Here is a 24,631-nt window from a genome sequence, read left to right as displayed (position 1 = left end):
AATGTCTTCACTTTTTTATTCAGACAGATGTTAGGTTGATAGTACAGTAGTAAGTGACTTCTAGAAGTTAAAAGTCACATTATGAGGGAAAAAGCAATAACGTATTCAGTAAGCATTTATAATTTCATAACCTACTCACCTTTTGTTATGTTTTTCTTATAATGAGGATATCGTTATGTACTTTGTGTGACCATATAAGTTTAGCCCCCCCCGATCATAAAGTATTGTTTTCGAACCCAGACTTGTTGATTGTTCTTTTACATTTTCAGAACAAATGTCTTTAATAAGATTTTTTCATTAGCTTGTTTCCAGCTTTTGATATATAGTTTTAATAAAGGAGTTCCAAATATAGTTTTGCTGTTTTTTTTTCTTCCATAAGTTATTCATGTTCTAAAAGGAAAATGTGCAGTAGAGTAAAGTATTTGTTGATACTGTGTTTATATAAAAAAAAGAAAAATGCTTCATTGGTAAACACTTCTCATTTTCTCATTTCTCTTCCACAGAATAATAACATAGTTTACTACAATGCAAAGGATGATCAGATGGATGTAAGTAATTGATTACTTTTAATTGAAAAAACAATTTATTGTTTCAATAAAATAAGATATCTTGTGTTTATTTTTCTAATGAATACTATTTGTTTGGTCAAATAAGTCTTATAATGCACTAGGGCACACAAGTCATGTTGCAATGGATATGCAAGCCTGAACAAATAGTTTATAAGATTGAAATAAGTTTCTTATGAGAACTACGTCTAACAATCAATCAATCTTGATATAATATAATTTCTTAATGTATAAGAGAAAGCTGTATTTTCTCAAATTGCTGCCTGTAACTATGAAATAAATTATTCAAATATTCTTATCACTTATATACCTGTGAATGTTCTGTTTTATTGGGACAGGTCGGGATAGAATATATTATGCCTAGTGTATGATAATAAATTGACAGGTGACACAAATTAAACTTGAAGATCAACAGAAAAGAGTTGTCTTGATTAAAATTGTGCAGTAAATGTTTAATTCCATCTGGTTCATTACCTTAATGTTTTTGTATTGCACAACATATCTGGCTCATCCAAACTTACCTCCTTTTCTTATTATATGAATTCCTGGCTTTACAAATAGTTGCCTGGGAAAGGTTTTCTGTGAAGTCCAAGCATAGCAATTGTTCTCTATCCTCTGTGCTTTTATGGGCTATCTCCTGCAGGATGGCTACATTCTCCCCTTTTACTAGTTTTTTCTTTAGGATGTCCACTAACTCTCTATTGGACAGTAGCACTCCTTGACATTCCCCACTATAGCTACATTGTTATCTTAACTGAGCAGTAGTAAAAACAGTTGGTTCAGTAGCAAAACAGTTGGGCAACATTAATAAAACTTAGCTAGTTAGAATATCGGCACTATCTCTATGGTAAAATTTGTAATTCGTTTACAGTGCACTGTTATTATACTTTCAGAAACATATGCATGCCACCTAAAACCTGCCAAATTCATGTAGAAGTCAATAGCAGAGGTCCATTTAACCATTTGAAGATGTTAATATCCTTCCTGACATTCGAGTTTTTTCTAAAGGAAAACTCGATTCAAATTGTGTTTAAATTCATTACAATTTTAGAAGTTCGAGTTTTTTCATAAAGAAGCTGCAATTTGAGTTGTGAGTACATTCAAGTTAATTAGAGTAAAAACAACTCACATAAACTCTTAAAATTTGGATAAATAACCCACATTGATAAATAACCCACAAATGTAAAAAAAGGACCCCTAATCATGTTTCCTTTATAACAACAACAGCAACATAAAATAAAACATTATTATTGCACTTGTTTAAAGGTATGTCATCTAATTTACAATTGTATATTGTCCCTTTAAATTTCTTAAATTTGAATTGTAGATTTCTTCACTTTTATCAAATATTTTTACATATTTCACTCTGCTCCGAAAGCATCTGATCAGTAATTTAATTTCACTAAATGCTATTCATTTATTCGATGGTCTTTATAAATGTCATAGTGGTCTAGTGGTAATATGCATCCATTAGCCTTTATTGTATATCTCTGTCCATATCTTTAGCAAAGCCTAAATTACAATTGACAAAGTTTATTGTGTCTAAAAACCTAAAATGCCTGAACACTTACTCAAAAATAAAATGAATAAATAAATAAAAAATGTAAAAAAATTTAATTTTAAAGCCCAAAATGAAAAACATCTATTGGAATTCCAAGGATTTAACCTAATTTTTCTGGAAGGAGATTGTAAAGAAATCACCTGTAGTGATGGGCGAATTTATTCGCCAGGCGCGAATTCGTGGCGAATTTGCGCGATTCGTGGCAGGCGAATAAATTCGCGAAACGCCCCGAAAATTCGCAGGAAAAAATTCGCCGGCATCAAAAAAATTTTTTCGAAAAAAAGCGGGCGCTGGCGTCGAAAAAACGGGTGCCGGCGTTGAAAAAACGGGCGCCGGCGTCAAAAACGGGCGCCGGCGTCAAAAACTAGACACCGGCGCCGTTTCACTAATTTTTCACCATTTCGCTCGAAATTCCCGAATTTTTCGGCGAAGCGAAACGGCGCAAATTCGCCCATCACTAATCACCTGGCAGGCGGTGGGGAAGCCCATCATCTTGTATGCGGGGACACCCGCTGCCTGATTCGTCCTGTGCTGGTAGCGATTCATGGCTCTTCTGGGTTGCACGGCACTTCGGGTACTTTCAGAAATCTCAGAGCACTGTGTGACATCATCGCGCAGTGGCACAAATTTTAAATATTTAAAGGGCACTCTAACTGTAATACATTGCCCAATCCAAAGGTTCCCTCCAAGTTCCTGGGTTTTTTCTAATTGTTGTTCTGAGTGTGTTCCTGTGTATTGACCCTTGCCTGTCCCTGACACTGCTTCTTGCTGCCTGAACTGACTCCTGTCTGGCTGTGGACTCTCTTGTATTCGGTTCAGTACTGTGCTGTTCTGTCTGTGTATGACCTTGACTTGTGACCCCAACCCTGCTCCTGATATTCTTATTGAGACCTTGTTACCCATGTGGTTTGATCTGGCCTGTTCCTCAACTTCACTTACTGCTCCTTTGTCCCATCCATGCACATTTGGTTCCCAGCTTGCCCAGAACTCTCTCCATTGTTCTCCCACAATAAGACCTTGCGGCATCTGAGTAGCGGAGGGCTCCACCCAAAGCTAAAGGTGGATGCTACAGGCAGAAGAGCGGGCTTAGACCAGAATCTTGGAGTTAGTTCTGGATTTCTGGGTTTGGGTTCCATTTGTTACAGAGATATACTGTATGTTATAAAATGCAAACTTTCAGGTGTGGCACTATCCTCTTGTCATAAGACAACATGAGACTATTGTCACCCTTAAAACTCTACGCTTCCTATGATATCTGATAAATTGGGTAAAAGTAATTTCTATTTACAATTTAACAGATTCTGTCTTGTACTTACACCATGGATTTAGTCGGGGTCTACCTCTGCTAATGCCTGACCTAGTGGATGTGCCAGGGATGAATATTGTGTAGGCATCTGTGTTTACTCATTCATATAGCTTATCTGCTACCTTAAAAGTGAATCTAACTTCAGTGAAATCTAACCTTAGCATGGAATTAAATGTTTCTTGAGCTACCGGATAATTTAATAGTTTTAACTGTTAACTGTTATTCTGTAAGAATTCTTAATAATTTTCACATAAGTGCAGTGTCTTTTTGTGACATATATGAAAAAAAGTGCCACAATAAACTTCAATAGATGCACCCCAAAACAGACCTGTCCCATAATGTCCCAGATCATCATCTTCTATAGTTTTCCCAGGATACAAACTGGAAATCTGTAGTGTGCTTGTAAGATGAAAATTTCGAGTTGTAAATACAGGGGTTGATGTGGCTAATCTGTATTTTAAATGAACAGGAGCTTAGTCTGAAATAACTACAGAAGCCGATATAAGATTCAATATGGAAATAGGTCTTCTACACCTGGAAAATGTAGTCCTTTGCAGCATGGGGGAGCAGGGTCCACCAATGGACAGTGAGAAGTAAAATAATTTATGTTTTCAATATAATGTGTACAGGAGATTTGTTCCAGGTTTAATTTATCCATTTTGGGATTAATGACATTTTGAAATTCCAAGAAATAGTAAATATTTTTTGATACTGTCTATGGCCAGTCAAACAAAGGACCAGAGTTAATGTGATTCAGCCCCTAGTTCCAAGGGCATAACTCCCAACAAACAAAATAAAAACGTTTCTCTTAATTTGGAATTCCGAATAAATTTAATTTTAGGATTAAATGTTTTTGTTTGTCTGTGAGCATTTAGTGTAAAATGGTTCAGGGTATTTAGAGCATGAATGTTAAAGAAATTGTAAATTACTCCAAGTTTTAATGTTACCTTAACATCTGCTTTCAGTGTCTGAGTGGATATAATTCTCATATAGCAAATACTTATGAAAGTGTATAACCACTACTTGATGTTTGCTTAGTATAATTTGATCTCATGAATTCCTGTATATATATATATCTTTGAACTCACATTATTATATAGAAAAATAACATCAGGTTTGGTGTTCTTAAGATAGTTCAAAACATTTTTGCTTTTTTTGTGGAAAGTTTAAACCTCCCACATTCCATAAGATTACATGTTGGGAAAGTGCTAAGCTAATTATCCTTTTTCAGACGAGACTCCCATCCCTGCATGCAGGGATTTTTATTTGCATGCATGTAGAAAAGGATAAGGGGCATGGTGTGACTTAATTGATATTCTATAAACTGCATGTGTTTTAATTGTAAATTATACATATAAATTTAATATTATAAATATATACATTTATAACAACACCATAAGTATACTAGACATATAATATTGTCTTGTATAGTGTGTTATCTTCTGAATCATTTGTGTCCCTGTAGTTGATGGGTGCATTAGCAATAACTGGAGTTATATTGATGATCTGCTGAAGGCCATCACATTTTTGCCTAAAGTAGGGAGTTAAGACACACAACATGATTTTGTGCTTCACTAGTAGCTTTATTTTGTCCCTTCTGAAAGGCTGGTACTGTTATTCTGATTCCAGTGAATCCTCAGATTCTTCAAATGCTGGTAAATCAGATTCATGGTCAAGCTTAGAAACGTTATGCTTTAGCATTTTTGTAGGTAATGGTTTGGCAAAATGCTTATCCATATATTATATAATAGACCATATGCTAGTACAGTATGTGAGTTTGTTTTTCCCTTATTGTTGTGAGCAGAAAGAAATATGTATATAGTATATAGAGGAACAATCACTTTTTTAAATTACTTTCTCTGCTGACAATTCCTTTGTATACTTACTGATATTATGCATTATATGCATTTTACTATATGGCTGAAAGATGATTGAATAGTTGTATAGAAAGTGGGCACAACATTTTGACAAGTTTTTAATGACTCAGCTAACATTGTGAAATGTGATATCTGATTATGCATTATGGGGGCAGGCTTGTACTAATTGTGATGCCAGGGCAGAATTGCTCTGGCACCATAAGGGTTAGCACAGGAAATATTTGGTCTCAGGTTTACAAAGAGACCCTTGTTTGGGTATCCCACCAGGGGGCTGTGGAAAGGTGACATCTACTGTATATCTGCCTTCTGAAACTATTTGGAGTCACACCTAGTGATGGGCGAATTTGCGCCGTTTCGCTTCGCCGAAAAATTTGCGAATTTCCCGCGAAATGCACGCGAAATGCGTGAAAAGGCGAAAAATTTGCGAAACGGCGCCGGCGCCCGTTTTTTTACCGCGAATTTTCACGGCGGTTTGGCGAATTTATTCGCTCGGCGCGAATCACGCAAATTCGCCGCGAATTCGCGCCTGGCGAATAAATTCGCCCATCACTAGTCACACCATTTGGGCAAGGAAGCTGTGCCAGTCAGTTCTTTGATCAGTTGATCAAAGAACAGAGCTATGGACCTAGAGCAGCAGGGGGATAGTTAGTAGAAAAATATGGATTATAAGAATGGATCCTTATCTCCTGTGTCATAGGATTCACGTCCTCATAACTTACATATTGGTTATAAGGAGGTCACATGCTTCCTAATGATACCAAACAGGTATCATTATCATATTTTACCGCGAATTTTCACGGCGGTTTGGCGAATTTATTCGCTCGGCGCGAATCACGCAAATTCGCCGCGAATTTGCGCCTGGCGAATAAATTCGCCCATCACTAGTCACACCATTTGGGCAAGGAAGCTGTGCCAGTCAGTTCTTTGATCAGTTGATCAAAGAACAGAGCTATGGACCTAGAGCAGCAGGGGGATAGTTAGTAGAAAAATATGGATTATAAGAATGGATCCATATCTCCTGTGTCATAGGATTCACGTCCTCATAACTTACATATTGGTTATAAGGAGGTCACATGCTTCCTAATGATACCAAACAGGGCCAGCCTATACCCACCAATTAGGAGGGATGGTTCCTGGGGGACTGGAACATGCAACCCCATTAGTCTTTGGTAACAATCAGATCACCCACATATGGATCATAGCCTGCCCATGTTTTTATTATAATATTGGGTACTGTCAAGTACCAATATTATATTGGAGAATCTTGCCTGAAAATAGCAACCCCGTCCAGGGGTCAGGGGAATAGTCACATCAGGTTTCTATCGCCAGTTAATGATAGATGGTGACAGCAAATTCATTTTGTGGGTGTTGGTGTGTTTTGGGGTGTCTGATGTTAGTCTAACCAGTGTGTAAGGTGATTGAGAGACTGAGTGTAACCTCTTATAGCCAAACCCAAGAGTTATGTGTGGTTTAGTGTCCCGCTTTCGTGACACTAATGTTTTAGTATTTTAGCTTAATTTAACCAAGTTATATAATTAATACATAATAAAAGAAAGAACTAAACCAAAACATTTGCCAAACTAACTTGTGTTTTTCTCCAGAATGAGACCAAAAAGAAAAAAACGCTGTGTTCTCTGTGCTACTTTTTAAATTAATGTTACATTCCTGTTGACTGTGGACAACAAAGCACCTATGATGATACATAGCAAATATTTTAATGTGTGACATTGTATTTAAAGATGTGAAAGAGAATTCAGCTATTGAGTTGCCAGAATGAAAGATCAACATTCATTTCAAGGACTTCTCTGTCAAGTTTCTGACATATACGTCACTGAAAATGAATGTCATTCGCACCTATGAGATGTATCAGCAGGAGACCTTGCAATCCGTTCTCAACCTTATACAACTGCATGGTAAAATTCTATGTCTCTGATGATGATATTTAACAACAAAGTAAGCTATAATATTTTACTCCTATTTCAAGTTTAAAAACTTGAAAATTAACATTTTGTCTAGTTTCTTACATTTTTTAGTTATGGGATTTTTGTATGGAATGCTTGTAACTTGGTATTTTCTGGATAAGGGGGTTCCAATAACATGCCATACCATGCCTTATTACTACTTTATTATTTATTGATTTAAAAAAAAAAACATTACTGTTTTGCTATCAAGACTGATTACAGTAAACGAGCTTCACGTACAAGTTACTGACTTTATTTTTTTAGTTTTTTTTGGGTTTCTGAATAATAATATACTTGTATATGTAGTCATTTACAATATCATTTACAAAATTAAAGTAGGATACTATGTTGTAACTGGCATTAATATAAAAATACATCCAATGTTATAATACAAATTGAATATCCTATACCTTATTTTTAACACATTAAAGAAAAGTATTTTTCTTGCCACACATTATCCAGAGAACAGTTTTTATTGGAAAACAGCAAGCCATCTCTATCAATGTCTTCCAATCTATGTGGAGTAGAACACCAGCTCAGTAATTACCTTTAAACCTTAATGAGATTAATTTTTCCAAATGATAATCTCAACTTCTTTTTTTTTATTGCCATGATGAAATTCCATTGACTTCAATGACAAGCAATTTGCACTGATATTCTCTTTGCTACTTATCTAAACACCTAGGGGCACATTTACTTAGGGTCGAATATCGAGAGTTAATTAACCCTCAATATTCGACTGTTGAAGTTAAATCCTTCGACTTTGAATATCGAAGTCGAAGGATTAACCGCAATTTGTTCGTTCGAACGATTGAAGTAAAAATCGAACGAACGATTAAATCCTTCAAATCGAATGATTCGAAAGATTTTAATCCATCGATCGAACAAAATTCTTTTGATCAAAAAAAGCTTAGAAAGCCTATAGGGACCTTCCCCATAGGCTAACATTGAGGTTCGGTAGGTTTTAGGTGGCAAAGTAGGGGGTCGAAGTTTTTTTTAAAGAGACAGTACTTCGACTATCGATTGTCGAAGTCGTAGTCGAAGTAGCCAAAAAAAAACATTCGAAATTCGAAGGTCCCCATAGGCTTTGTAACAATTTTTAGGTCGAAGAAAAATCGTTCAATCCAAGGATTGAAATACTTTGAATCGAACGATTCAAAGGATTTAATCGTTCGATCGAACGATTTTTCGTTCGATCAAACTATTAGCGGTAAATCCTTCGACTTCGATATTCGAAGTTGAAGGATTTACATTCGGCAGTCGAATATCGAGGGTTAATTAACCCTCGATAATCGACCCTATGTAAATCTGCCCCACAATGTTCTAAATGGAAAATGTTTAAATTTTACTAAAGAATACATACAGTGTTCTAAATGGAAAATGTTTAATGCACCTTTGTAAATGTGATAACCATGATTACCCCCCCACACACACACACACACACAATCAAATTGCATGCAACTTGTAATAAGATAAGTTAAGATAAGTGAGCAGATCTAACATCTTCTCTGATCTTAGCAATTTTAACTGGACCTTCAACAGAAAACAGTTTATCAGTGACACCTTTCAGGCTTGCGATTATACTGCAAACACACAGCACCTTGCTCCCTTAATTTTGTATGTGCTGTTTTCAACGTAAAGACATATTAGGCTGGTAAAACAAAATTTAAAGCCAAATGTATGTGTATAACAGTAGAAAATAAGGGTTTTTTTCACAGCATAAGCCTTTTGTACTGATATGTATGTATGTAACAACAAAATAGACAAACCCTAAAAATTTATTTCAAAACAAAAAGACTATTATTAAAAAATAAAGTGCAGCATACCTATACTATTGCTATACTATTCTAATATATGACTCAGTATTTGAGCTGTGTACTATCTCTCTCTATTTGCTTGTTTGTGTAATAAATTGATTGACCTCGGCTTCTGTGGACACATTTCATATTAGGTGCTGTTTGACTTTCCCACAAATTGCCCAACTACAAGACATCTCACAATCTCACAAAGCTCCAGGGAAACCACAGAGTATCTTCAGTGCACAATCTTCAGTGCACCTAGAAAGAATCACATGATCCCAAGTGCTCCTGTAATTTCACACAGTATTTAGTGCTGCAAACGTGATACATTTTTACCAGTGTTTCCAGTCCTCACTAAACCCACATGTGTGTCATACTATATTCTTTTCTAACATTCACCTTATGGTTAGCCCTTTTTCCTCCTGTTTGGAGTACAGATTTATTTTAAAACACTTTTTATAAGCAATGTTTCATATAGCCTATTTCTATACATATCATGTGTTAGTGCAGGTTTTGGACCTGTTATCAAGAATGCTTAGGATTAGGGGATTTCCAGATAAGGGATCTTTCCATAATTTTGATCTCCATACCTTACAAATAAATTATTTAAACATTAATCAAACCCAAAAGAATTGTTTTGCCTACAAGAAGGATTAATTATATCCTATTATATATTTAGCTAGGATCAAGTACAAGATACTATTTCATTATTACAGAGAAGTAGGGATGTAGCGAACGTCGGAAAAAAAGTTCGCGAACATATTCGCGAACTTGCGTCAAAAATGCGAACGGTTCGCGAACGTCGCGAACCCCATAGACTTCAATGGGAAGGCGAATTTTAAAAGCTAGAAAAGACATTTCTGGCCAGAAAAATGATTTTAAAGTTGTTTAAAGGGTGCAACGACCTGGACAGTGGCATGCCAGAGGGGGATGAAGGGCAAAAATGTATCTGAAAAATACATTGTTGACACAGCGCTGCGTTTTGTGCTGTAAAGGGCAGAAATCACACTACATTTCTAAACCTGTGTAATAAAATGCTTTAAAACGTCCGGCGTCTACATGTAAAGGTTACAGCCTGTTCACACGCAAAGACGAAACGCGGCGCTTACTGCAACGCAAAAAAACGCAAAGAGCTTTAATGAATGATACCGTCAAGTGAGCAAATGATAGTTGTTAATTACTAGTTGAGCTTGTCACCTCCAGGATGTTCGTCCTGTTGGTGGCAATATTTCTGTAGTGGTGTGTTTAGCAGTCACCGTGCTTGTGCGCACGTGCACGGTCAGGTAATTCAATGTACAGTGAAGTGAACCAAAAAACACTGATTCTGCAGTGTGGGCCCAGTTTTGGTCTACTTTATTGATCACCTGCGGTGACCATAAAAGATGCGATTTTGCCACTGTTGCAGAACCCTGAAAAATCAGGCATGTGTACTTTCCTGAAAAATTATGGTTTTTTTGTCGCAGCCACTGAAGCACAGAGGCCAGAAAAAATATGCCATATAAATGCTGAAAATATTCATTTATTTTTGTCGCAGCCACTGAAGCACAGAGGCCAGAAAAACTCAGGATTTACCTGGATTCAAATTAAACCAGTAGGGTTTGCACCCTAGTTTGTAACGGTGGTGGAGGGAGGAGGACGCTAAAGGACAGCTGTGTGTGGAGTCATGAGGCGTGCAGAGAAGGACAGCTGCATGGGGAGTCAGAAACTCAGAACAAGTCTTCCGGCGTGCAGTAACCCTCCGAGATCCACCCCTCATTCATTTTAATAAAGGTCAGGTAATCCACACTTTTGTGACCTAGGCGAGTTCTCTTCTCAGTTACAATCCCTCCTGCTGCACTGAAGGTCCTTTCTGAGAGGACACTTGAGGCGGGGCAAGACAAGAGGTTCATGGCAAATTGTGACAGCTCTGGCCACAGATCAAGCCTGCGCACCCAGTAGTCCAGGGGTTCATCGCTCCTCAGAGTGTCGATATCTGCAGTTAATGCCAGGTAGTCCGCTACCTGCCGGTTGAGGCGTTCTTTGAGGGTGGATCCAGAAGGGTTCTGGCACTGCCTTGGACAAAAAAACATTTGCATGTCTGACGTTACAGAGTGGCCAAAGTGCTTTGTCCTTGCAGGTGCGCTCGTGGCAGGATTACTGGCACCTCTGCCCCTGGAATGTTGATGAGTTCCTGAAGTGACATCACCCTTAAAAGCATTGTACAACATGTTTTGCAGGCTGGTTTGTAAATGCAGCATCCTTTCAGACTTGTGGTAGGTTGGTAACATTTCTGCCACTTTATGCTTGTACCGAGGGTCTAGTAGAGTCGCGACCCAGTACAGGTCCTTCTCCTTAAGCCTCTTGATACGGGGGTCCTTCAACAGGCATGACAGCATGAAAGACCCCATTCTCACAAGGTTGGATGCAGAGGTATCCATCTCCGCTTCCTCGTTATCAAGGACTGCATCATCCACGGTCTCCTCCCCCCAGCCACGTACAAGACCAGGGGTCCCCAAAAGGTCACCACTAGCCCCCTGTGAAGCCTGCTCCTGTTGGTCCTCCTCCTCCACAAAGCCACCTTCCTCCTCTGACTCCACTTCTGACACCTCTCCCTGCGTTGCAGCAGGTGCCTGGGTTCGTTCTGGTGATTCCGACCAGAAATCGTGCGCTTCCTGCTCCTCGTCACGCTGGTCTACAGCCTCATCTGTCACTCGTCGCACGGCACGCTCCAGGAAGAAAGCAAAGGGTATTAGGTCGCTGATGGTGCCTTCGGTGCGACTGACCATGTTTGTAACCTCTTCAAAAGGGCGCATGAGCCTGCAGGCATCGCGCATAAGCACCCAGTAACGGGGGAAAAAAATCCCCAGCTCTGCAGATCCAGTCCTACCACCCAGTTCAAACAGGTATTCGTTGACGGCTCTTTGTTGTTGCAGCAGACGTTCCAACATGAGGAGCGTTGAATTCCAGCGAGTCTGGCTGTCGCAAATCAAACGCCTGACTGGCATGTTGTACCGCTGCTGAATGTCAGCAAGGCGTGCCATGGCTGTATAGGAACGTCTGAAATGGGCCGACACCTTCCTGGACTGCCTGAGAACGTCCTGGAATCCTGGGTACTTTGAGACAAAACGTTGGACTATTAAATTCAGAACATGTGCCATGCAGGGCACATGTGTTAAATTGAATAGGAAAGAAATCCACGGCACACAGGCTGCTGCAAGCAAGGAACCCCTTGCACGTTTAATGCGGAAGTGAGCAACGTTTCGGGGTCACGCCCCTTTGTCAGGCTTGACAAAGGGGCGTGACCCCGAAACGTTGCTCACTTCCGCATTAAACGTGCAAGGGGTTCCTTGCTTGCAGCAGCCTGTGTGCCGTGGATTTCTTTCCTATTGGATTCTACTGTGAGGTGGCCGAACCTCTACCACTGAGCACCAGACTTCGCATCTCTACTCTGGGTGTGCGAGAGCCAGCTTTTGCTTTACTACATGTGTTAAATTGCCCAGTCTCAGTGCTGCCAACAGATTGCTTCCATTGTCACACACCACTTTTCCGATCTTCAGTTGGTGTGGGGTCAGCCACTGATCGGCCTGTGACTGCAGAGATGACAGGAGTACAGATCCGGTATGGTTTCTGCTTTCCAGGCACGTCATCCCCAAGACAGCATGACAACGGCGTACCTGGCACGTCGCATAGCCTAGGGGGAGCTGGGGGTGCACAGGTGTGGAGGAGGAGGACCCAGCAGCAGAGGAGGAAGAACAGGAAGAAGAGGTAGAGAGCGAAGGAGGAGTAGAGGTGGTGGCAGAACCGCGTGCAATCCGAGGCGGTGACACCAACTCCACTGTCGTTGTTGAGCCACACATTCCCTGCTTCCCAGCCATTACCAAGTTCACCCAGTGGGCAGTGTAGGTGACATACCTGCCCTGACCATGCTTGGAGGACCATGCGTCAGTAGTCATATGGACCTTTGGCCCAACACTAAGTGACAGAGATGCGGTGACTTGGCTCTGCACATGGTGGTACAGGTGTGGTATTCCCTTTTTTGAAAAAAAATTGCGGCTGGGTACCTTCCACTGCGGTGTCCCAATTGCTACAAATTTGCGGAAGGCCTCAGAGTCCACCAGCTGGTATGGTAAAAGCTGGCGGGCTAAGAGTGCAGACAAGCCAGCTGTCAGACGCCGGGCAAGGGGGTGATTTGCAGACATTGGCTTCTTACGCTCAAACATGGCCCTCACAGAAACTTGGCTGGGGGCAGATGACTGGGAATGGGAACTGGTGGTCAAGGTGGAAGGCGGAGTGGAGGGTGGTTCAGACGGGTCAAGGACAGCAGAGGTAGAGCAGTAAGATGCTGGACCAGAAGGAGGGTGGCTTTTAGTTTGTCTGTTGCCTTTGAGGTGTTGCTCCCAAAGTGCTTTGTGCTTGCCGTTCATGTGCCTTCGCATAGAAGTTGTACCTATGTGGCTGTTGGGCTTCCCAAGACTCAGTTTCTGACTGCACTCATTGCAAATTACAACGCTTTTGTCAGAGGCACACACATTAAAAAAATCCCACACTGCTGACCTTTTTGAAGCTGGCAATCTGGCGGTAACAGTAGAAGTTGGCGGCGTTGGCGGCAATGGCGGGTGCGTTGGCCGGCTGACCACAGGTGCCGATACATGTTGTTGCCCTACTGTTCCCTGCGAGCTGTCCTCCCTGCTTCTTCCAAGTCTTATTCTCCTCCTGCCTCTCTGACTCTCCGTCTCTCCATCTGAACTATCCTCCTCTTGCTCTCTTCTACTGGGCACCCACAAAACATCAATCTCCTCATCATCATTCTCCTCAGATGCATCAATTTCTTCTGACAGCTCACAGAAGGAAGCAGCAGCGGTGACCTCCTCATCACTCATTATGTCCATCTCTGTTGTGTTCTCTGCCAGAATTAAATCTGGTGTAACGTCCTCATCTCCTTCATCTTCTTCTGCCAATAATGGTTGCGCATCACTCAGTTCAAGAAACTCATGTGAAAATAACTCCTCTGACTCCAGTGAAGAAGGGGCGCCGGTGGTGGAGGAAGTGTTACGTGGGGTGGCCATAGCAGTGGAGGATGAGGATGTTGTGGTAAAGTTAGAAACGGTAGAGGATGGGGTGTGCTGTGTAAGCCAGTCAACTACCTCTTCAGCATTTTGGGAGTTCAGGGTCATTGCCTTTTTAAAACTGGGCAATTTCCTAGGGCCACAGGATAGCATAGCAGCACGGCCCCTAGTGCCTCTGCGTGGCGGCCTGCCTTTGCCTGGCATTATTTTTAAAACAAAAACAACAACAACAACTCAGGTGCTGTTTCTGGAGACGGTATTATTATTGATATTTAGACGGAATGTGAACAAGCTCACACAGCTAAGTGGCAGTGGTTTGAAGAACACACTGGGCAAATAATGCCTGCAAGGTCAACGTATACACTACAGCAGTGGTGGATACGGAATATATTATTGCTGCTTGAAAAACGTCACTCAGGTGCTGTTTCTGGAGACGGTATTATTATTGATATTTAGACAGAATGTGAACAAGCTCACACAGCTAAGTGGCAGTGGTTTGAAGAACACACTGGGCAAATAATGCCTGCAAGGTCAACGTATACACTACAGCAGTGGTGGATACGGAATATATTATTGCTGCTTGAAAAACGTCACTCAGGTGGTGTTTCTGGAGACGGTATTATTATTGATATTTAGACAGAATGTGAACAAGCTCACACAGCTAAGTGGCAGTGGTTTGAAGAACACACTGGGCAAATAATGCCTGCAAGGTCAACGTATACACTACAGCAGTGGTGGATACGGAATATATTATTGCTGCTTGAAAAACGTCACTCAGGTGGTGTTTCTGGAGACGGTATTATTATTGATATTTAGACAGAATGTGAACAAGCTTACACAGCTAGATGGCAGTTGTTTGAAAATGAAGAACACACTGGGCAAATAATGCCTACAAGTGCACTACTATTGGTGCACTACTATGAAGAACAGCAAACAGCACTGTACACGTTAAAGAACAGTAAGATAAGTCAAATAAAAAAAAAATTACATGTATATTAAAAAAAAAAAATTTCTCGGGTTGGTGCTGCTGAACTACTAGGAGCAGCACAGTAGCACACCAGTCCCACTCCCCAACACTGCTAGACTAATAGCACTGGGCTCTTATAGTAGCAACTAGCAAAGTAAAAAAACAAAAAAGAAAATAAAAGCAGTCCTTACAAGGACTATTGGGTTATTACAGCAGTCAGCAGATGAGATCAGAAGAGATCAGTGCCCACAGCAGGCAGCTACATACAGAGCACTGCAGTAGAAGGTAGATTACTAGCCAGCAAAGCTACCTAACCTAAAATGTCCCTCAAATCCCTGCAGACTTCTGTCCCTCCAATACAGAGCAGTATCAAGTAGATTACTAGCCAGCAAACTTACTATCAACTGTCCCTCAAATCACTAACAGCTCTCTCCCTACACTAGCTCTTCCAAGCACACACAGGCAGAATGAAAAAACGCTGCAGGGCTTCAGTTTATATATGGAAGGGGAGTGGTCCAGGGGGTGTGGGGGTGGTCCAGGAGGGAGAGCTTCCTGATTGGCTGCCATGTATCTGCTGGTCTGGGGTGAGAGGGCAAAAAAAAGCGCCAGGTAAGGCGAACCCAAAATGGCGAACGTCGCGCGACGTACACGAACATTCGGCGAGCGCGAACAGTCGATCCCTACAGAGAAGGATATTATTTAAAAAAAAATGATTTTTTTTATTATCAAGGGAGATTGCCTTCCAGTTTCCAGACTTTAGCTTCTTGAGATTAAATCAAGGATCTATTGCAAGGATGTCTACAACATTTTGTCTTGTTTGTATTTTCTATTGCTTAATGGGTTATAAATGCAGCTTTACATTATTGTGCTCATAGTAATACCAATTTCAAATGACTGTCCAGTTGCCTGCACATTTTATAGTACCAGATAAAGCCATTCTTCATGTAAGTCTTGATTAAGTTCCAGGTTTCGTCTGTTAGACAACAAACAGATAAAGCATTATTTAAAACATATGAAAAAGCAGAATGTAGAGAGACACACAAAGGTTCTGAATTTAGCTGCATGCTATAAAAATGTTGGTACAGGTATAGGATCCCTTATCCGGAAACCCAATATCCAGAAAGCTCAGAATTACGGAATGGCTGTCTCCCATAGACTCCATTTTATCCAAATAATCCAAATTTTTAAAAACGATTTCCTTTTTCTCTGTCATAATAAAACAGTAGTTTGTACTTGATCCAAACTAAGATATAATTAATCCTTACTGGAAGCAAAACCAGCCTATTGGGTTTATTTAATGTTTAAATGAATTTCAGGTAGACATAAGGCATGAAGACCCAAATTATGGAAAGACCCATTATCCAGAAAACCCCAGGTCCCGAGCATTCTGGAAAACAGGTCCCATACCTGTACAGGCCTCCTTGTCACATTGCAATAAACATATTGATCGCATAAAATGATACCCTATAACTTATGTGACTGCTGAATGTTATATATTTACAGTATTTAGTTGTATATATAATGTTATATACATCTCTCTGAAGCCACCCCTAGTTTGATAAAGGAAAACATGAAAACATTTAGTAATGTAGTTTACAGAATAAATTGGCAGTATTTGTAAGCAAATACAATGGAAGTCCTAGGAAAAACAGATTTACTCATTTCAGTTAGGGATTCATTTCTCTACAAATTATTTCACTGATATTTATTATACAATATTTGGCCTTTTCCTTAACCGTAAGGTATATTTTTTTATTGTTATACATCACTAACACATCCCTAGGCTGTTATTGCATTTTATCTTTGTTCATTCGAATCCACAGAGCCAACATTAATTATACATGCCTTTGAGTACATACAATTGCTCTTTGGTGTGCTAAGCCGTTTTGCTTTGAGCATACCATTTTTTTAACAGTTTCTAACAAAAATTAAGAAGTCGGCAACTATTTTTTAGAACATGGGTAGCACATTTTCCTCCAAACTTGTTTCTATACCACTAATAATTGCTTCCAATATGTGTCTTCAGGACCATGTCCCTAATGGCAGCTGGTTTAATCTTGGTAATACTCTTGAATTTAGAATATCATTACTGATAATTGATTTTTTTTAATTTCTTGGTGTAGATGTATCCCCTAAGGACTAACTGAGCCACAATCTAATAAAGTCTAGACTTTTGACTATTGATGTCACTAACACTGATTACTAACCTGTGCTTATTATTACTAATAACCTGTAAAATTAGTAACTACAGAATTTCCTCCAATAAAATTACTTAAATTAATAATTCACTAAGCATATCTTCCATATTTTTATATGTATACCTTTTACATTTATACACATCCAATATATACTACAGTTTTTTTATATGAACCTCAATAAGTAAATATGTTCTAGACAAATTATAACTACATAGCTATTTATCATAAATATATTTAAAAATTTTTGCAGTATCATTAAGCTGTTTATGTACTGTAAGTTTGTTGTCCATTTTTTGGGATAATAGCTTGTTTGCAGTGCAAGGCTTGGGAAGAGTTAAAGAAAGTCCAACACACCTCTCAAACTGTTGCCTATATTGTGCAGACTAAATCAACTGCTTCCACAGAGTGTATTAGAAGCCTTGTGTGTCCGATTTATGGTAGAGGTTCAGAAAAAGGGTTAATATAAAATACAGAGAGGTTTTTTACATATTGAGCACTTTTTTTTAAATGGTGTATAATAGGTCATAGAAATCCGTCTTAATAAGAGGGCTTAATTGTTTCTAAGCTCTCACTATTTAAGTGTTTATTTGTACATTCTAAGAGGTGGCATGTGGTATGCTTACTGTATAAGATAAATAACAGGATGAAATTCAAAACATTCCTAAAGAGTTTTACATTCTTCTATCTATTCAGTTTAGCAACACATTGTTTTTTGTGAATGATAGATTAGAATAAAATTCTTACAAGGGCAAAACCAGGAAGTCTGTAAATGGAGGCTAAGGACAAGACAAGAAAACCTGTACAATAATTCAAGACTCAGGACACTCTGATACATTGACTAACTCAATGAGAACTCCATGATCCAGCATAGGGAGGAAAAGGACAGGTGTTATTAAGGAAAGCAGAGACGATGGAACATTTATCATAAACATTAATTGCAAGGCTAAGTCAACAGAGCCTCCTGTGTCTCATCCTGCTAGTCCTTTATTCTTGGACAAATGCTGCCAGATCCTAAGGAAGGCTAGCAGACACTCCCAGGCAAAAAATCACTCAACAACATTTTTGATCCCATCAGTAAAGTATTTTAACCACCATGATATGCTTATGGAAATAAACATTTTCATGTGTCATGTGTTTTCTATTGATTTAATGACACACGTTCCATCCTAAAAAGAATCCTTTTTATAGAAATTGTTCTGTTTATGAAAAACAAATTTGAACTTAAAATAAAGTCCCTTCAATAAGCTCAGAATAAAGTTTGGCTACTCTGTCCACTTTTCATACCTTAGTCTTTTTTTGGGGGGACACAATATATTCACAAAGGTTCTGACAAAATAAATACCAATTTCATTCAAATTGATAACATTCACATTGGCCTGTAAATAGACCATACATTTTGAGAAGAGGGCAAATATGTAAGGAAAACTACAGGTATCATGTTGGAGATAAAATATAAAATAATTTCGATGAAAAGAACATTAGGAGGCTGATATATTAACACAAAAATATTTTAATCAAAAGATATATGTCCTAAGGCTTAAATCAAGTAAAAACAAATTGTTTATTAAAAACAATACTGACCCCACAAGGTCCACCTTACACGTTTCGTACCCTCCAGCACAAGTGCCGGAGGGTACCAAATGCGTAAGGTGGACCTTGTGGGGTCAGTGTGTATCAATCTTTTAAAATGTGAATAGTAATAAACAATTGTTTTTACTGGATTTAAGCCTTGGGACATATATCTTTTGATATAAATATTTTTGTGTTGACTGCCTTTTGAACCGGGGCATGTCCCTCTGGGTGTGGTAGAAGATATACGGCAAGTAGCTGTATGGACTCCCAATCACACAATGATTTATGATATATTAACAATCAACATAAAAACACTTTCACTAAATAGTCTCAATCATGTAATTTAATAAATTAACCCCTGACTTGGTAGTTTTTTGGGGGGGGGGGGTTTTCATTGGATTGAATTGACATGCACGTTACCTTTAAAGAAGGAGATACAATATGTCATTATCAAGCTGTTTGCAGTAACTTTTTTGCCTCATATGATTTATACATACATTTATACATGTTTATGTATTTAGAAACTATTTTATATGATAACTTTTGAATTTTGTGGAAATGCCAACTAGTTATATATTTTAGGTTTTTAATTTATGAAGTGTACAATAGATTTTGGGGCATATTTATAAAGCTGGGAAAAGTACATTTCCTGTAAATTTAAAAGTCAGGATATTTTTTGGCTATATTCATTTATGTTAACCGAATTTTGCATGGTTTTTCACTAACTTTTCTTTGTGTAAATCTTTTGTGGCTTTTACTACATTCTGTAGTTATTTGCATATTTGTCACGAAATTACACATTTTATAGTGTTTTCTTAGATTGTTTTAATGAAAACATTTTGTAGCCCAAAGTGGGCACACCAGGGGGCAAATTTACTTAGCTCGAGTGAAGGAATAGAATAAAAAATACTTCGAATTTCAAATGTTTTATTTTGGCTACTTCGACCATCGAACTTTTCGACTATTCGACCATTCGATAGTCAAAGTACTGTCTCTTTAAAAAAAACTTTGCCACCTAAAACCTACCGAGCATCAATGGGAAGGTCCCCATAGGCTTTCTAACAAATTTCTGATAGAAGGAAAATCGTTCAACCAATCGATTAAAATCCTTCTAAGGATTTAATCGTTCGATGGAACGATTTTTCCTACGATCGTTCGAACAAACGAATATTGCTAAATCCTTCAACTTCGATATTCAAAGTCGAAGGATTTTACTTCAAAGGTCGAATATTGAGGGTTAATTAACCCTCGATATTCGACCATTAGTAAATGTGCCCCTTAATTTTAACTTTTTCTTGTTCAATGAATTTCCAGGGTGGTTACAACTAATTGAAAATTATGTCATCATGGGATGTATTTTTTGTGTTTTCACATAGTAACTGAGCACTATTATAACTATATACATTTATTATTAATATCAGTATGTAGTGCCCTTATTTGATGATGAGGATTAGGGCAACTTCTGAGAAACCAAAGCTGGCACATACATACTGAAGAAAAAGCAAGTTCCGTTTTCTTCTGGGTGTGATTTTAAACAATCAAAGTAAATCTTTTCTGTGGATAGAAAATTAATCTTTCATCCTTCTTCCAGTGGGAGTTTACTGTTCCATTATTGATTGAATTTCATTTCCCACTTGTAGAGTGAAACTGGTAGCACTAGGATTTTAATTGTCTTCACATTTGCAGAAGATTACTCAGTTCAATCGGGCTTACCTTGAAGTATAAGCCCATTTTCCAATCAGGCAATGTCAGTGAAGCAAATCATTGGTGAATGAAGGGTTTTTACCAAACACTATTAAGAATTGTAATGGTTCTCTATTTCTGGTGTAATATATTTAAGAAATATATTAGTATGTAAATGTAAAAAAACTAACAGATTTTGTTTTATGTGAAACCGGATCCCATTATTAACTAAAACTAAATTTTTAATGTATTTTATCTATAGACACCACTAAGAGCTTTGTCACTTGCATGGGGATTAAAGTACAGGTATGGGTCCTGTTATCCAGAATGCTGGGGATCTGTGGTTTTTCTGGATAATGGATCTTTCTGTAATTTGGATCTCCATTCTTTAAGTCTACAGCCTACTAGAAAATCATGGAAACATTAAATAACCCAAATAGGCTGGTTTATCTTTGAATAAGGATTAACGTATATTAGTTTGGATCGAGTACAAGGTACTGTTTTATTATTACAATGAAAAGGGAAATTACAGAGCTTTATGGATAATGGGTTTGTAGATAACAGACCCCATATCCATACTACTTTTCACCAATGTTTTTATTTGCATTACAACTTTGTAGTTTTTTACAGTCTATGTGCTACACAACCCAGATACTAACAACCCATACAACTGTAATGAAAAAAAAATAAATGTATTCATTATTTTTTTTAGCCAGAGAAGAATGACAGTGATACTGGAAGTCAAAGAATAAAGCCAGTGTTTCAAGATGACCCTGTGTTTCGGCGACATACATCTTACCAGCATTCTGCTGTTCATATTCCCACGGATATTTATGAGGGCTGTAAGTTATTTTATATACTTTTCCAAATCATTATTATTTAATATTATTGCATCTGCTCCTGAGCCAGTTGCTTAAGCTAAAAGGCAGTTTGCTGTTCCTTTTCTCTTGTTTTTCATTTTCTTTATTTGCATGTCCTTGACTATAACATTATAATACACATTTGGTAGTATGTATTAGTATGTGGTATATATCTAAGCTTTCCAAACTGAATCTTCTTGACAGGAGACAGTCTGGGTTTCACAGCAGTTTATCTAATTTATTTTGAAATATCCAGTTCTCCAAAGCAAACTGGCTGGTTAGTATCCTAGCACTTACATCATCATTAATGTCAGGATAAAACTCTTACAGCGACTTCTCATAAGAATTTCATGAGCTGTGCTTATTCCTTCTTAACTCCTTAAAGGAATTGTTCAGTAAAAAAATAAAAACTGGGTAAATAGATAGGCTGTGTTTCTAATATAGTTAGTTAGGCAAAAATATAATGTATAAAGGCTGGAGTGACTGGATGTCTAACATAATAGCCAGAACACTTCTTCCTGCTTTTCAGCTCTCTTGGTTTACACTGACTGGTTACCCTTGTTAACAAGCAGTAACCAATCAGTGGCTTGAGGGGGGCACATGGGTCATATCTGTTGCTTTTGAATCTGAGCTGAATGCTAAGGATCAATTGCAAACTCACTGAATAGTTATGTCCCATGTGGCCCCCTTCAGGTCAATGATTATCTTGGCATTAGAGAGCTGAGAAGCAGGAAGTGCTGTTTATTAGACATCCAATCACTCGAGCCTTTATACATTACATTTTTAGCTAACTAAGTATATTAGAAACATTATTTATTTTGCACAGTCTATCTATTTATCCAGTATTTATTTTTACACTGAACTGTTCCTTTAACTGCTGATGATGACTGAGAACTGTCATTTTTATGATTATTTATCACTATGGTTAAGAATCTTGCCAGCAGAAATAATCTCAAGGAATTTGCCAGTGGTTGTCTTTTTATTTTTTTTTTAATTTTTTTTTTTGAAGTCTCCCTTTTGATTAGTTTTTTGGAGCTGAACTGGTGTTAAAATGTATAAGTATATTTATAAAGCATGAATACACAGAGCTGTGCAGTTTTACAAAATGGAAAAATACACATGGGGAACAGCATAATATTAATAAATAAGTATAAGGCATAGTAATAAATATAAATATACAGAAGTTAAGGAGTAGATTTAGTAATGGGTGAAAGATTGAGTTCACCATTTGATAAATACGCTTCTAAGAATCCCATAGGAATAAATAAAAGCTAGGTGAGTTTGTCTCAGATTAATCTGTGTAAAAGACACAGTAAGAAGGATGTACCTGTCCCGTAGAGCTTGCAATTTAAGCAGGTGGATAACATATACACACAAAAACACACTACAAATCAAAGGATAAAGTGTATAGAGGTTTGGGCATTTGTCTTTAAGTTTGAGTACTGGACCAGACAAGATATCTTCTAGTGTTCCAAAAGGTAGAATCTGACTTTCTTTTTGAAGAGATTTAGAGAGTGTTCTCAAAACATGGAGAAATACAGGGATACAATTCCAGCAATAAGGAGTCCAAGGTAGAAAATTGTGAAACAAGAGGTAGCAGTGGGTGTGGATGGTGTAAAAATGCTGTGGCTCTGATGGAGTGGTGTAGATGGCCAGGAATGTAGAGTGAGACAACAGAAAACTAGTAATGGGTGAATTTATTCACCAGACGTGAATTCGGGGCAAATTTGCACTTTTCGCTGCCAGTGAATACATTTGCGAAAATTCGTCCATCAAAATTCACCGGTGTTAATTTGGATGCCGCCAACAATTAAACTGACGTTCAATGACTTTAAAGTCACTGGTGTCAGAATTCTCGCCGGCGTCAACCTTGATGAATTTCATGGCAAAGCCAAATGGGACAAATTTGCTTATCACTAGAGAAAACATATAGAGTCTCAAGTCAATTTTACCAGCAGCACAACAAGTCAGTTGATATTTATGATCCCGTGGCAGGCGTGGATCTTTCCAGTTCAGCATTCAAAAAGAAACTCTTCTCGCACTCCCTGGCCTACATGTTGATTGCCCAGTGCACGGTGACAAAGGGATCGGCACCCTCCAACTGCAAGTAGGTAAGAAATCACTGGCACTTAAAGGGCAGGTGCAAGCAGGGACAGTCCCTTGCGTTCTATTAGTAGAAAATGCATTTTCTGCTAATAAAACACAAGGGACTGTCCCTGCTTGCACCTGCCCTTTGAGTGTCAGTGATTTCTTACCTTCTTGCAGTTCAGCACCAGCCACCAGTGATTGGATGTCAATTTGTGGGAATTTGAGCTTTCCGTTCCTGTTACTTAGAGAAAACATATAGTGAGGAGCAGAGGAGTGAAAGGCTTTAAATGGTAGCAAATATTTTGTATTAACTGCTTTGCTTAACAGGCAGCCACAAAAGGGATTTTACCAGTGGACAGGTTTCCTCTTATGAGACAGCAGGAGAATTCTAGCCACATAATTTAAGCTTGATTGCAGGGGAGAAAGGTGGTAGTTTGGGAAATCAAGCTCCAATATAATTGACACATCTGTTCAAGGATTTTTAGTTTAAAAAGCCTTTATTTAGCACATGGTTTTCATGATCTGCAACTACAATGTTTCGGGCTTGCTTCCAGCCCTTTATCAAGTTTGGGAGATCAGTTAGTAGGAGTGAAGTAGTCTAAATGGAATAGGATAAGGGCATGGAATCGTGTTTTAGCTGTTACATGTGAAAGAAAGGGACATTCTGTATCTTGGCAACATAAAGTAGGAAAAAGCAGCAGATTTTGGCAGTGGCATTAATGTGTTACAGTTTACAGAATGAAAATTACTGGTCCAACATAATCCTGAGGTAGTGTGCTGATGTATCCGTATTTATAGTCATGAAAAAAGGTGAAAAGCCAGGTTTGAGCTCCATTTTAGCTAGGTTCAGTTTGAAGTGGCATTAGTTCATACACAAGGAAATCATTAGGAGGCAGTTAGAGATCTGGGTCTGAATGTCAGAGTTTAATGAAGGGATGTCTAGATACTGTATGTTTGGTTGTCATCTGCATATATGTGATATTCAAGGCCAAATGAAAAATAATGTCTCCTAAAGAAAGAATGTAAACGTTTATTTTTCTCTTTTTCTTTTTTTTTCTTTAGCACCACTCATTTTTATTTTACAGTATTTAAAACAAGCCACTGCCTATAATAGTAACTGGACAAAGTAGAGTTCCTCATAACTTATA

General features: G+C 38.4%; 1 protein-coding gene across 7 annotated transcripts in view; it reads left to right on the top strand.

Annotated features, from left to right (window-relative positions):
- Window positions 1–24,631, top strand: part of cacna2d1.L (calcium channel, voltage-dependent, alpha 2/delta subunit 1 L homeolog) — a 303,885-nt gene that overhangs the window by 134,199 nt on the left and 145,055 nt on the right. For all 7 annotated transcript variants that reach the window (XM_041586546.1, XM_041586550.1, XM_041586549.1 and 4 more), the window contains exons 5-6: window positions 504–548; window positions 21,248–21,377. In XM_041586546.1, coding sequence (XP_041442480.1) covers window positions 504–548; window positions 21,248–21,377 — 175 coding nt within the window. The remainder of the gene's footprint in view (window positions 1–503; window positions 549–21,247; window positions 21,378–24,631) is intronic.

This window comes from Xenopus laevis, chromosome 3L (genome assembly GCF_017654675.1).
Source record: "Xenopus laevis strain J_2021 chromosome 3L, Xenopus_laevis_v10.1, whole genome shotgun sequence".
NCBI lineage: Eukaryota > Metazoa > Chordata > Amphibia > Anura > Pipidae > Xenopus > Xenopus laevis.
Note: the sequence above shows the minus strand (reverse complement) of the source record. Positions and strands in the feature narration are given on the sequence as shown.